At 44.3% G+C, this 15482-nt stretch overlaps 1 protein-coding gene across 3 annotated transcripts in view; it reads right to left on the minus strand.

The window, feature by feature from the left end:
• Positions 1-15039, minus strand: part of FDFT1 (farnesyl-diphosphate farnesyltransferase 1) — a 36317-nt gene extending 21278 nt beyond the window's left edge. Inside the window, exons 1-3 of one of the 3 annotated variants that reach the window (XM_032162451.2) lie at positions 14783-15039; positions 8831-8928; positions 7879-8062 (exon numbers count right to left, since the gene is read on the minus strand). In XM_032162451.2, coding sequence (XP_032018342.1) covers positions 7879-8062; positions 8831-8928; positions 14783-14881 — 381 coding nt within the window. In that variant the 5' untranslated portion in view covers positions 14882-15039. Of the gene's footprint in view, positions 1-7878; positions 8063-8830; positions 9196-14782 lie in introns of those variants that run through there. The other 2 variants (XM_032162454.2, XM_058442169.1) reach the window with 2 other exon arrangements.
• Between the last annotated feature and the right edge of the window lie 443 nt (positions 15040-15482).

Raw genomic sequence — 15482 nt, forward strand, 5'->3', positions numbered from 1 at the left:
CCACTAGCAAGACTAATAAAGAAGAAAAAAAGAATCAAATAGATGCAATAAAAAATGATAAAGGGGATATCACTACCAATCCCACAGAAATACAAACTACCACTGGAGAATACTATAAACACTTCTATGCAAATAAACTAGAAAATCTAGAAGAAACGGATAAATTCCTGGACACAAACACCCTCCCAAGACTAAACCTGGAAGAGGCTGCATCTCTGAATAGACCAATAACAGGTTCTGAAATTGAGGGAATAATTAATAGCCTACCAACCAAAAAAAGTCCAGGAACACAGATTCACAGCCGAATTCTACCAGAGGTACAAGGAGGAGCTGGACCATTCCTTCTGAAACTATTCCAATCAATAGAAAAAGAGGGAATCCTCCCTAACTCATTTTATGAGGCCAGCATCATCCTGATACCAAAGCCTGGCAGACAAACAATAAAAAAAGAGAAATTCAGGCCAATATCCCTGATGAACATCGATGCGAAAATCCTCCATAAAATACGGGCAAATCAAATCCAGCAGCACATCAAAAAGCTTATCCACCAGGATCAAGTCAGCTTCATCACTGGGATGCAAGGCTGTTCAACATACACAAATCAATAAACATCATCCATCACATAAACAGAACCAATGACAAAAACCACATGATTATCTCAATAGATGCACCAAAGGCCTTTGACAAAATTCAAGTTTTTCATGTCAAAAACTCTCAGTAAACTAGATATTGATTGAACGTATCTCAAAATAATGAGCTATTTATGACAAACCCAAAGCCAGCATCACACTGAATAGGCAAAAACTGGAAGCATTCCTTTTGAAAACCTGCACAAGACAAGGATGCTGTCTCTCGCCACTCCTATTCAACACAGTATTGGAAGTTCTGGCCAGGACAATCAGGCAAGAGAAAGAAATAAAGGGTATTCAATTAGGAACAGAGGAAGTCAAATTGCCTGTTTGCAGATGACATGATTGTATATTTAGAAAACCCCATAGTCGCAGCCCAAAATCTCCTTAAGCTGATAAGCAACTTCAGCAAAGTCTCAGGATACAAAATCAATGTGCAAAAATCGCAAGCATTCCTATACACCAATGACAGACAAACAGAGAGCCAAATCATGAGTCAACTCCCATTCACAATCACTACAAAGAGAATAAAACACCTAGGAATCCAACTTACAAGGGATGTGAAGGACCTCTTCAAGGAGAACTACAAACCACTGCTCAATGAAATACAAGAGGACATAAACAAATGGAAGAACATTCCATGCTCATGGATAGGAAGAATATCGTAAAAATGGCTATATGCCTAAGGTAATTTACAGATTCAATGCTATCCCCATCAAGCTACCACTGACTTTCTTCACAGAATTGGGAAAAACTACTTTAAATTGCATATGGAACCAAAAAAGAGCCTGCATAGCCAAGATAATCCTAAGCAAAAAGAGTAAAGCTGGAGGCATCATGCTACCTGACTTCAAACTATACTACAAGGCTACAGTAACCAAAACAGCATGGTACTGGTACCAAAACAGATATATACACCAATGGAACAGAACAGAGGCCTCAGAAATAACACTACACATCTACAGCCATCTGATCTTTGACAAATCTGACAAAAACAAGCAATGGAGAAAGGATTCCCTATTTAATAAATGGTGCTGGGAAACCTGGCTAGCCATATGTAGAAAGCTGAAACTGGATCCCTTCCTTACACCTTATACAAAAATTAACTCAAGATGGACTGAAGACTTAAATATAAGACCTAAAACCATAAAAACCCTAGAAGAAAACATAGACAATACCATTCAGGACATAAGCATGGGCAAAGACTTCATGACTAAAACACCAAAAGCAATGGCGACAAAAGCCAAACTAGACAAATGGGATCTAATTAAATTAAAGAGCTTCTGCACAGCAATAGAAACTATCATCAGAGTAAACAGGCAACCTACAGAATAGGAGAAAATTTTTGCTATCTATCTAGTATCCAGAATCTACAAAGAACTTAAAAAAATTTACAAGAAAAAAAAGCAACCCCATCAAAAAGTGGGCAAAGAGTATCAACAGACACTTCTCAAAGGAAGACATTTATACAGCCAACAAACATGAAAAAATCTCATCACCACTGGTCATCAGAGAAATGCAAATCAACAACCACAATGAGATACCATCTCAAGCCAATTAGAATGGCAATCATTTAAAAACTCAGGAAACAACAGATGTTGGAGAGGATGTGGAGAAACAGGAATACATTTACACTGTTGGTAGGAGTGTAAATTAGTTCAACCATTGTGGAAGACAGTGTGGTGATTCCTCAAGGATCTAGAACTAGAAATACCATTTGACCCAGCAATCCCATTACTGGATATATACCTAAAAGGATTATAACTCGTGCTACTATGAAGACACAAGCACAGGTATGTTTATTACGGCACTATTCGCAATAGCAAAGACCTGGAACCAACCCAAAAGTCCATCAATAATGGACTGAATAAAGAAAATGCGGCACATATACACCATGGAATACTATGCAGCCATAAAAAAGGATGAGTTCATGTCCTTTGCAGGGACATGGATGAAGCTGCAAACCATCATTCTCGCAAAGCATCACAAGGACAGAAAACCAAACACCGCATGTTCTCAGTCATAAGTGGGAGTTGAACAACGAGAACACATAGACACAGGGAGGGGAACATCACATACTGGGGCCTGTTGTGGGTTGGGGGGCCAGGGAGGGATAGCACTAGGAGAAATACCTAATGTAAATGATGAGTTGATGGGTGCAGCAAACCAACATGGCACATGTATACCTATGTAACAAACCTGCACATTGTGCACATGTACCATAGGAGTATAATAAAAAAAAGAAAAAACTCAGACCCTTGAAGAGCTTAGATTCTAGTGAGCAGATCTGCCAACCATTTTATCTCATTAGTTACCCAATTTATATTATGAAGCTATAGAGTCTCTCTCACTATTAAGGCTATACTTTTAAATTCATTAAACAACTCAATATGAGGCATGCTGCCCAATACTTTTTCCATAGTCCAAGCCCTAATGTAGGAAAGTTGAATTGATGTTTTTAAAATTTATCGTTACTGCCCAAACATCTTGTTTTAAGTTCAAAGAATTGTTTATAGTTAGCAAAATACAATATAAAAACACCATGGGAAGTCTTAAAACACGAGAGCCTACACATAATACTGCAAACAGTGAAGAGATTTGGTTAAACATTGAAGTGTGCAATATACTCGGTCTGTTTACAGGAAAGTTAGAAAAACTTCCTCGGAAAACACCTAAAATTAAGGGCCCAGAGGAAAACCAGGTGGCCGGCTGATTGCAACGCACCAGGAATTCACATAATTTAGGATTTCTGATTAACATCAACTGTCAACACCCCCATGTCCCTCCCCCGCCCAAAAAAACCCCCATACAATCAATCTGGTCTTTCCAGAAATCTTTCCAAAAAGTTGTTCTTTGCAGAACAGCTGTTCAAACCAATGCCAAAAGGTAATTCCTTCTTGTGGCTGAAACAAACTAGTGATTTTACAAGAGGTTATCAGAATCCCTGAATCTCCATAGGACTCTGCTCGTTCCACAGACCCTTGGGGTTAGACCAGTTCTATTTATTAGAGAGGAAAGGCCAATGAGGGTGGGAAGGAGCTTAGACTCCTCCAAAACCCTTTTACTTCTGAACTTCACCTATCCCTCCAACAACTTTTTGTTGTTTATTAAATAATTGTACAGTTCTAAAAGTAAGAACAAAAATATGCAGGAGAAAGTGACAATGAAGAGGTTTACATTTTTCCCAGAAACCCAGAGGACGGACAGGGCTTTGCTGACTCCACACTCAGTGCCCAGTTTCGTATGTTTCCCGGGTACAACAATAAGCCCTGACATCTGAATGGAGCCAGGAGGGCTTTCTCCCCTTCCAGGTCATTCTGTTTCACAACACAGTAGATTTCTATGGTCTCAGATCACTTTCTGGTGATTCCAAGTACAGGAAGAAAGGTACCAGAGCGAGTCCACAGGGATAATGGAGAAAGGCCAAATCCCACAGAGGGGGTAAGAGTAGCAGGGAATACAAATACAAATTCCTCTGATTATAAACCTTAGAGGTAGTAAAGTATGCGAGTGACTAAGCACAAGAGATCTGACGCCAGACCTTCCAGATTCACTGATTCTGCTACTTAACTTCAAGGGTAATCCTAGGCAAAGTACTTTATTTCTCTATGCCTCAGTTTCCTCATCTAGATAAAATGTAGATAATAACAGTACATTATGTACTAGGTAATTTCCCTGTTAAACGATGTTATAGATAAAATAACACAAAGAGTAAATAAACGATGAAATATATTTAGTAACTAACTCAAAGTAAAATGCTCAATAAGTGAATGCTACTATTGCTATTATCATTTAAAAATAAGGCTGTATTATTACTTAAGCTATGTTTACAGGTAGAGTTCTAAGTCTTCTGGCTTTCCAGTAGTACCAGGTGAGAAAGATACGTGGTCATGTACTGTATAATGATGTTTCAGTCAACGGAGACTGCAAATACAATGGTGGTGCCTTAAGACTGTAACATCGTATTTTTACTATACCTTTTCTATGTTTAAATACACAAATACCACTGTGCTCCAATTGCCTACAGTATTCAGTACAGTACCATCCTGTAGAGGTGTGCAGCCTTGGAGCAATGGGCTGTACCACAGAGCCTACGTGTGTAGTAGCTATGCCATCTTGATATGTGTAAGTACACTCTATGATATTCACATAATGACGAAATCATTTATCAATGCATTTCTCAGAATGTATCCTGTGGCTATTAAGTGATACATGACTGTGCTCTAATCAAACCCATAACATAATGAGAGTTCTAGAAAGCCTGAGTTGAACTGATATCAACTAATGATCAATGAAGTATAAAGCATGAGGTTCAATCTACTGTACATCGAGGCAGACGGAGGTCACCTGGTTAGAACACTGTATTGAGGCTTATTCCTAAATTCTGCAAGGCCTGGGATAAGAGGACAAATGGAGGCCAACATACTCTATGTAGCTAAAAATTTAAAAATGATCAATCGAGCTAATAACTTGTTAAATAAAATATACTCTATCCTCCTGCATTGACAAACATATCTTCGTAACAACGTGGTTGATTCAGGTTTGAACTTAACATTCTTAGTCCCTCAGAGTTTTATTCCAGAATGCAGCAGGGCACAGACAGCTGATCCTCATATCCCAGGCTCTTCTCTTCCACTGCTTCCTGAATTCCGCTCTCTTCAGCACTGGGAGGCACCTCACATTCATTTGAGAGGTTATCCCAGCCCTCAGTGCCAGGATCCATCCACAGCACTCCCCAACACAGCCCTTGGCCATCACTCAGGCCCAAGGGCACAGTCAATGGTGGCATGTTCCCACGTGGAGGAGATGGATGGACTTTAGGAAACAGACTGTGAAGACGCGGACGTGGGCTCAGGGATTTGGGGCAAGGAACTCCAGATGTCCAGAACGTGGTACAGAAGAAGAGCCCAAGACAGCTGAACAAGTACATTCCCATGGCCCCAATGACCCCTCACCCCTTTGGGAGTGAGGGGGCCCTCTAAAGTGAGGAGTTCCACGTGCCCAAGTCTAAGAGCAGTACTGTGTGAGTGAAGCCAAGCTATCAGTCCTCTTTTACACTACTTGTTCCATCCTGGGACCTCTTAGCCAAAAGCTGATTGCAGGCCTAGCCCCACACAACTGGTTTCAAAGAGATACGGAGCTACATCAGCACACACACAATAATTCCTTAAGAAGACAAGGCACTATTAACTCCCATACAGTCCCATCTCAAGCGGAATCACAGACTGGAGGGACCTACAATTCAAGCAGCTTAAAATTATATATGCACGCAAAACACACAACTTAGTGTATCTTTTTACGCGTAAGGATACAAAAGGTGAACAACAGTGAAAACAGCAGTGCCTGGCTTGCGCCTTCTGCTCCCTTTTACTCTTCCGGGGGCAACTGTGATTTCAACAGGATGGAATCTCTAAATCTACTATCCAAAAAAGAAAACGATGAGTTCAGTGTTCACATCCGAAACCTTCCAGAAATTAAGCATTATTTTTCCACTGAAACACTGTATGAACACAGGAAGACACTGAAGTTTCACAAACATGTTGGAATATCGTCTGAAAATTTGACAGCGATAGTCCCCAAAATTATGTTAGCATTCACACTTTCATATTCTCTCACTTCTGCTGAGTGGATAGCGCTGCCTTGACTTATGCAATACCTAAGACATTTATCCCATGCCCCAGAAATTTTTTAATTATTATGAATCCACTCAAGTCAAAAGTAATTTGGCTGTTTTTGGAGGCTAGGTCCAGCTAGAATAATATTAGTTGTTTTTAAGTGAGAATGCACTTCCATTATAAATGGGGTATGACTACTTCCTCTGCTTCAGCAGAATTCAGAGGCCCATCAATGAATGGCCACAGATTGCCCATCAAAGGAAACCCAACCTCTGGTCATCAGGTGTCCTGTGAGAGCCAAATCACCAGGACCTTCCCAGGGTTACAGTTCTAATTCTCACCCAGTTAGTCGTCAGAAATTTTCTTTCTTCTCTTGAATTGTACTGTATAAACTCGAATTATTCTTCAGCTATTTTCTTCTCATTTGTATTGTGTTGTACCATATTTGGGGTATGGTACTGAAGGTCTGATCTCAGCAATCTGAAATAGGCTTTGCACCGCAAGAGATTTCCCCCCAATTTTTTTTTTTTTTAAATATTGCTCCCATTATGCAGAAGAATCAAAGATTCTTTTGTTTGGTGGAGGACTCTCTGTCCACTTAGCTCCCTCCTAACTCAGCTATAGATTAGGTTTGTTTCAATAACATAAGGACTGTTCTCCAAAAGCTCTGGCAACTGTGGACAAAAAGGGCTCCTTTGGGCTATTACAGAACATGTGACTTTGCTAAATCAAACCTTTATTTATAAGATATGGAAGAATCAGTTATTTGTGTGATAAGACCGGGAAATTCTAGGATAGGAGGACCTAGGCAGATGTCGACATAAACTTGAGGGACTTTATAAAGCTTAGGATTTTAACTGTAACCCACTTTCCTCCAACAAAATAGAACAAATAGCTAATATTTACAGAATACTTACTCTGTACCAGGCACTAAGTACTTTGTATGTGCGAAATTAATCCTCTCAGCTCTAACTTCACAAACGAGGAGACGGAGACACAAAGGAGATAAGGAACTTGCCCAGGATCACAGGTGAAGTGGCAGAGGCTCACCCTGCTTCTCAATCCTCACCCTAGCTGCCAAAAGACACCACCCCCTATGCCAGACTGCTACCCATCTTGAGCAGCAGTCCCATGCTACCAGGCTCAGGGTAGTCAAGAGGCCAGCAGTGTTACAGGTAGGCTGCATTATACACTCAGCAGGCTTTTGTGAGCTAGCCTGAGAATCTTTTACGACACTAAAATTTGAGCGAGTCTTCCCAGAGGAAGAAACACTGGACTTCCAATACTGATAATAACAGCAGTAGCTAACATTCTAAGAGCATTACCTACGATAAATCTTTGAATCCTCAGAATACCACGAGGTAGGTGTTATTATTACCCCTATTTTATAGATGAAGAAACTGAGGCACAGAGAAGCTTTGTAAATATCCAATAGTTTAGTAAGTGGGACATTTGAGATTCCAACCCAGGCAGCCTGGCTTCAGAGTCTTGGCTACCAGAGTTCTTAACCATCACATTATGCTGCCCTCAGACTGCTTATTTTACCTTTCTCCGCAGGTATGTAGGCTACCGGACAACCACATTAGCAATTATAAACACAACAGTCAGCAGACAAGATGCGTAACCCCACTCACCGTTGGGAAGTCCTCCAGCACCTGGCGATCCTTCTCCTTGCTCTCCATGAACCGCCAGTCTGGTTGGTAAAGGAAAGAGTGAAAGTTGTGTAACAGCGGGACCTTCTTTTCCACACTGATGGTCATGTCATCTTCCAGTGTGTCCAGAGCTCGGAGAACCAGATAAAATATGCACACTGCATTGCTGTTAAAAAGGAAAAACTATTAATATATTGGAACAAACAGCCAAAGATTTTTTAAAATAACTTGTGCCAGGCCACTTTCTAAACCCATCTACACCCTTAACTCTAAAGAACTATAAGGATATCCAAAGCTTTTCATAGTTAACGAAACTTACACTAGTTTTCCTTCCTTACATGAGAGTAATTAACTCCTGTAGTTTATTAAAAAGCCTACTAGTTGAGCGTCACTGCTACGCCCAGAAGTGAGTTGCATTTAACCAGTGTAGAACTATAGAAACCAAAAGACCAAACGTTTAGACCGAACTAATATTTGGCAAATAGAAAAGAAAGTCAAAAAACACAGTAAATTCTCAGTATAAATACGATCATAAAGGCAACTGGTGTAAGTTCATGGGTGTAATCTGCACAGAGACAGCTTCAAAAGAATCAACCCAATATGCTAGAAATAGAAAGGCAAAGTTGGATAAGAGAAGCCGAGAAAATACACGACCTGCTCACAGACAGGTTCAGCTGCCAGGACTAAAAAAAGTTAATAAACATCACCCCCTGCCCCCCTTCTCTGAAAGGCTGGGCCCGCAGGGACTCTACTAGATGGCAAAGAGCCTGGAAAGGCTTTCTAAAGTAAACACATAGGGCAGGGCTATGTTCTGGATAAGCCACAGCAACGAGGCTGCAACGCTGAGCGCTATATCAAAAGGTAGCTTCCAACACACTCAAAGGTCCCTGGACAAGCTTTCCTCCAAGCCAGAGGCGCTGCCTCCATCACTCACCGCATTTCCCCATCCAGCGCCTGGATAACAGCTGCGAAACTGCGACTGGTCTGATTGAGATACTTGTAGCAAGTTTTCAGGCTGCTGCTGAGCGAGTCCTGCGGGCAGACAAGACACACGGCGGTGGCAGACGTCGAGGAGCAGGAGTGGGAGTGGGACTGGGGCAGGCGGCTCCACAGCCTGCCGCCCTCTCCCCGGGGCCAGTCCTTGCAGGGCCAGGCGGGAGGAGGCAAGCAGCAGCCCCGCGGGGCGGTGCCTGCGCCTGGGCCCCTGGGCGCCGCGGCGGGACTCAGCACCAAGGTGCGCTTGAAGAGGGCCATCGCCTTGGTGCCGCAGGCGGCTGCGGCCATGGGAATCGCGGCCCCGCGGAGTTTTTCCTCCATAGACTCAAGCAGATCTGGGAAGCGCCCAACGAGGGGCGGGACGGGCTCGCCCTCTACTCGAATACGCGCTGGGCCGACCCAGAACGGGCCCGCCCCGCACGTGGAGGCCGCGGCCCGGCCTGCAGCCCCGCCCCCGGCCTTCCGCTCCGCACCCCTTCGGCACCCGGCGCCTCCTCCCGCTGTTGCCCTTCTCACCAGAACCCACTGGCCACTAAGGGAACCCAGCGCACTTCCGAGCAGCTCGCTTGTCGTCCCAGTGAGAGTCTCCCTAGACCAAGCTCTACTCAGGCTCCGCTGAATCCTCTTCCCAACAAGGCCTGGACTTTGTACTCAACGCGTCTGTCTTTGCATCGCCCAATTTTACCAAGAATCCTGCTAAATTGATTTGACCAGAATTCCCCAACTACAATATCTGATCACCTTGGACACCCGATCAGGTTCCACATCCCCGTCCATCCCTCAGGTGATGTCTGATAACTCTGGCCTGCCTTCTGTAAGAATGCACACCACTGTGTTTCCTCGTAATAATTTTCCATCCACTGACATCTGGCTCCCCCGCCATCAATTCCTACTTTTCCTTGTATTCGGAATAGAGCAGTTCTGTACCGCTGTCTCTCTCCTCTTACTGCAATAGTTTCTCTGAATAAAATCCATTTTGCCGTTTTACTACCACTGTCCAACTCTGGTTTTTCTGACACCTGTTAAGCCTCTACTATTCTCTAAAAGCCAGCCATTCCTTTCAAGATGTCTTCTCATCTTTCCCTTCGAAATTAATGGAATGCAGTGCACTGACCTTTACTCTTCCCTAAAGGCAAACAAGGACTGTGTTTTTCCAAAAGGGAAAAAAAGCCTTATTTTAAATGCAAGCATATCAGAAAGAGTTGCTGTTTGTAGTGTGTATTTTTTCATGGACTATTTTTTAGAGCAGTTTTGGGCCCACAGGGAGAGGAAAGTACGGCAGGTTCCTATTTGCCCCTTCCCTCCCCTCGCCCCACAGTCTCACAACAAGTTCTTTTTGGGAGATGGGAATCACTTCTCTAACAGGGCCAGGTGCGGTGGCTCACGCCTGTAATCCCAGCAATTAGGGAGGCCAAGGTGGGAGAATCACCTGAGCCCAGGAATTTGAGGTCAGCCTGGGCAACAGAGTGAGACCTCGTCTTCATAAAAAAGTTTTTAAAAAAATTCTTAAAAAACCAGGTGTGGTGGCGCCCACCTATAGTCTAGCTACTCAAGACTACTCAGGAGGCTGAGGTGGGAGGATCACTTGAGCCCAGGAGATACAGGTTATAGTGAACCATATTGTATATTGTATACTGCAGAGTGAGACCCCATCTCAAAAAAAAAATAAAAACAAATATCTAATAGGACTGGTTTAAGAAAATATGGCATATCCACTGCTAGGAAATTCCATAGTCACTTCAGAATGGTAACAGTGAACCCTGGGCTCTGGTGGGGGGTTTAAGTGAACTATGTTGTTTTTATTTGTGTATATTTCCTATCATGAATACATATTATTTTGCCAAAAGAGTCAATCTTTTAAATCATATAATCCTGAAAAAAGTCATTTTATTGCCATAAAAAATTATTAGTAAAAACCAATATTTACTGGGCACCATAATATTAGTAAAGTTCAGTGTCTGGCACATAAACATATTCAGTAAAGGTGTCACAAATAAATGAAGACATTCACCGAGTATTTTAAAACAATTCACCAACTCTTTCCCTCTCAAAATATGGAGAGGCAAGATTTCAGAGTGAAATCTGGACTGAGCTCTGGACTGAGCTCCAGATCAGCTCTTCACATAGCCTGACCATTACCAGGCTACACAGGAGGCAGCGTTTTTAACTGCACTGCCAAATGTCATGCTCAGTCCAACTAACAGTTTGGGGGCTGATGTTAAGCCAGGAGTTTAAATCAATGCCAAGACACAGTCCCCCTAGATTTGAACCCCAACACTCTTCAAGAACACTACCCCTCCTTTCCATACAGGCCTCCATTCTGAAAGGGAGCAAGCTGAGCCACTTACTCCTCTAGCTGGTACCCCTGCTGCTTTTTCCTGTGACCTATTTGTTTCAGTGCCTTACCTTGTAACAAGTTTCTTCAAATCACCAAGAACAAAACAGGAAGACACAACTAGTAGGCACACTATGGAAAACACCACTCACCAAAAATTTCCACCACTTGATTCGCATGAGCTAGGGGAGTAAGAAGGCTCAGGCTACTGCTGCCTGTCCCTCCTCGGTTTTCTATTGCAGTCTGAGATTCAGTGCACTCCCAAGAGCTCCCAAGTGGGAGAAAACAGGGATGGAGGGAATTTAGAGGAAGGGTGTGGGGTGGTCAGGAGGACAAGACCAGACTCCCAGGAAGGGGCTCCAGCCTCAGGCTGAAAGTTCCACAAGTGAACAGCTACCAGCTACCAGGCCTCTACGCAGCCTTCCTCACTTTAAAATAGAATAGGTTTCTCCAGGAGGGGGAATAAAAACCAAACTTGAGAACTGAATTTACATAAATTTACATAATCAGATTGATAACCACCATTTATCAGGCACTTAACTCCATGCCAAGGACAATATCACCTGTGATCCTTACTCAATCCTTTAAGGTCTCACAGGCCAACAGTCCACTGAAACATCTGTGGCAAGACCTGGGGCAGAATTTAGCATTTTTGGTGTTTTAGAAAATAGGCAATAAAATGCATATACAACCCCAGTCAGTATGAAGCAGCATCTCATGATTACTTCTTTAGCAAAACATTTGAATATTTATACTAAGTGGGATGAATGAAGCCTCAACTTCAAGTCAGGTTTTGCTGCCAAGTGATTTTGAGCCAAACTGACCAAAAATTGTTTTCAGACCGTCTTAGAGTTGGGAAGTTGTGTTTAAAAAATCGCTACCATACATACATCCCTATTTTACAGATGAAGTAACTGTGGCTCAGAGATTAAGTTACCAAGGTTGTTCACCTAACTTAATAGCGTCAGAAATTGCACTTAATAACAGACTTAAGAGAAGATATTGGTCTAAGTACCAGGATTTAGATTGGATAGAAGCCAGATCTGCCTGATTACAAACAGCCTGCTTTTTCCATTAGTCAGCTTTTGGGTGATGCCACACAACTCGCAGGCAGCATATGCCCCTAGATTTACTGATATGTTCCTAAAAATTCAGTATAACTCAAGTTTACTAAACCCTGAAATTCTATAGCCAAATCCTTCTGTGATAGCAGATATTGAGGGCTGATTATTTCTAAGTGTAAATTTTTTCCCTAGTTTGTAGAGAGAAACTGATTGATTGCAGTGGCTCACACCTGTAATCCCAGCACTTTTGAGGCTGAGGTGGGAAAATCGCTTGAGCTCAGGAGTTCCAGACCAGCCTGGGCAATGTGGTGAGACATTGTGTCTACAAAAAAATTTAAAAATTAGCCAGACATTGGTGGCACGTGGCCTGTAGTCCCAGCTACTCAGGATCAGGAAGCCGAGGTGGGAGCATGGCTTCACCCAGGGAAGTCGAGACTGGAGTTGAGTCATGTTCAGGCCACAGCATTCTAGCCTAGACCACAGAGGGAGGCCCCGTCTCAAAAAAAAAAAAAAAAAGGCTGTGTGCAGTGGCTCACGCCTGTAATCCTAGCACTTTGGGAGATCAAGGCGGCCAGATCACTTGAGGTCAGGAATTCAAAACCAGCCTCGCCAACATGTTGAAACCCCGTCTCTACCAAAAATACCAAAAAATCAGCCAGGCATGGTAGCAGGTGCCTGTAATCCCAGCTACTTGGGAGGCTGAGGCAGGAGAATTGCTTGAACCTGGGAGGCAGGGCTGCAGTGAGCTGAAGTCGCGCCACTGCACTCCAGCCTGGGCAACAGAGCGAGACTCCAACTCAAAAAAAAAAAAGAAAAAAAAAGATAAACTAAGATAATGTTAAGTGAAGGGAAATATATTTTCCAATTTGCTTCCCCTAATTAAAAGTTCACTCAGTTATTTTTTTAACGGCTCATGGGGATTTAAAAAGTGCCCAGAAAGACTACAACTAACAAAACAAATAATACTGTACCATATTATCAGAGCTAAAAGAAATAGCTCGTCTCCCTTTTTAAAAAAATTCAAAATGTACAGAAACAGTATACTGTGAGTCTTTCTCTACCCACTTACCATGACCACCCACTTTCGCTCCCAACAAGTAACCAATGCTACCATTTTCTCTAATGGTCTCTTTCTGTAGAAAGGAAAGAGACATAGAGGAATGAAGTCTGTGGACCCAAATGAGGTCTGACTGCACTCAGATCACTTGCCCTGCTAGTATCTTCCTCTGCACTGCTTTTCTCCACCTGAAAAACTGTACATTTGCTTTTTTGGATTGTCTCTCTCCCACTAAAAAGTTTTACAAAAGCAAGATCTTCACCTATCTTGTTCACTGTTGTATCTCAAGCACCTAAAACACTATCTGATATACAATTGGTGGTTAAATATTTGTTAAATAAATGAATGCCACATCCAAATATAAAAAGTGACATCTGCCCTATCAAATAATAAAAGTTATTCTGCAGCAAAATAATTAAAATAATGTAGCACTGGCAAAGTAAAGATGGAGCAAATTGAATATTCTACAAATAGGCTGAAAGATGTATCTGTATTAAAGATAGCACGTGAAAAATAACACCAAATGAGGGTGTAGTCTACTGGGGACAAAAACCAAAAATTTATTTTCTAGTGTGTTTACTGAAGCACATGGACACTGAAAGAAAGACTCCGGTGTTTAGGCACCTATCAAGCCTCGGCCTGAGTCACACTGGCTACTGTCCTGTTGGCCCAAAAAAGTCACAGAAATCAGCCAGGCTGGTCCAGACCAGAACTTGGCTGAATGTGTCTGTTCATTCAATAATCACGTACGAATAATTTTCTTGTTGGAATAAAAACACCTCCTATGCATTCATTTAATAAATAGTACAGGCATGAAGCAGATAAAATCTAAGTAAAACCAAGTACTGACCTTCCACCAACCACCTAGCTAATCCACAGACGTATAGATAACTCATTAGAACTTGGAAGCGTAGATAGCGCTTCCTGAGTTTTAAAATCGCCTGAGGATGAAGCGATGGACGGAGGCAAGGCGGGGAGAGCTCTGGAGGAGGTGGTGAAACTGAAGGAGTAAGATTCCATTCCACAAACGGTGTTCATGTGATGTTACCTGCAGTCCATTTCGCTTACCAAAAAACTCACTCGTCCTCTCCCACGTAACCCACCCACATCGCCTCAGAGGTGTAACCCTCGGGTTAGAACACTGGTAAGCGCCGATGCTCATGGAGGGGACGAAACGGGGAGCGCAACTGCCGGGAACCACGCAGAAGCCGCTCAGGCCCACGGCGGCTTGTGGGGGCAGGGACAGGCCCGCCAGGAGGGCCGCGTCCACCCGGGCCCGACATGGGGAAGGCTCGAGGGAAGGGGGACGGGAACGCCCAGGTGTCGGCCCTGCTCGCCGCGCCCCTTGCCCCAGATCCGGGCCCGGCCGCTCAGCCCTGATGCCGGCCGAGCGAGCTGCCTCCCCGCCCCGGGAAGCAGGGATGCTCGGCCCACCTGGTCCATCTTGGGCATCACCTTCCGCTTGCCCCCGATCCGGAAGCGCACCAGGTTGTAGAACTCTTCGGGGTGGCCCAGGCATTTCACGAACTCCATCCTGGCGCAGGCGGCGGGCTCTCGGGCGCGACGTTCACCTCTGCGGTCCCCAGGCTCTCACCGGCCGGCCGGACCTGTGAAGTAGGCGCGGTGCGGAGCTGGCCGGACAGGGGGCGGGCCCAGTAAGACGACGCCCCGCCCGCCACTCCGCCCACTTCAACGGACCTCGGGCGCTAGCGTGGCTACCTGCGGGCTCGCGGGGTGGGCTGACGGGCGCTGATTGGCCAGGGTCGCTCGCACTAGGAAGACCCCGGCCAATCAGTGGCGGGAGGAACCTGGCGTGACAACACCCTAGAAGCTCATTGGAGGCCGAGAAAGAGGCCGACGAGCGGGATTGGTGTGCTGATGGGGCCGGCCCTTTGTTTTCCTCCGCTTACCCCGGCTGAGAGCGCGAACGCTGTGGGGACTGGCTGTGAGGCGGTAGGGGTTAGGGTGCGCAGGGGCCCAACGGTGGTGCGGCGTCAGGAGAGCAGTGCAGGGCGACGTGCTCCCCGCTTGGTCAATAAGTCGCACAAGTGTCCGGCCTCGGTGGCTCCTGCCAGCCGGGTGAGCTCTGCAGCCGCTCCCCGTAGAGCCTAAGACCGTGAAAAGGCTGGCCCAG

This window comes from Hylobates moloch, unplaced genomic scaffold, assembly GCF_009828535.3.
Source record: "Hylobates moloch isolate HMO894 unplaced genomic scaffold, HMol_V3 SCAFFOLD_8, whole genome shotgun sequence".
NCBI classification, from domain to species: domain Eukaryota; kingdom Metazoa; phylum Chordata; class Mammalia; order Primates; family Hylobatidae; genus Hylobates; species Hylobates moloch.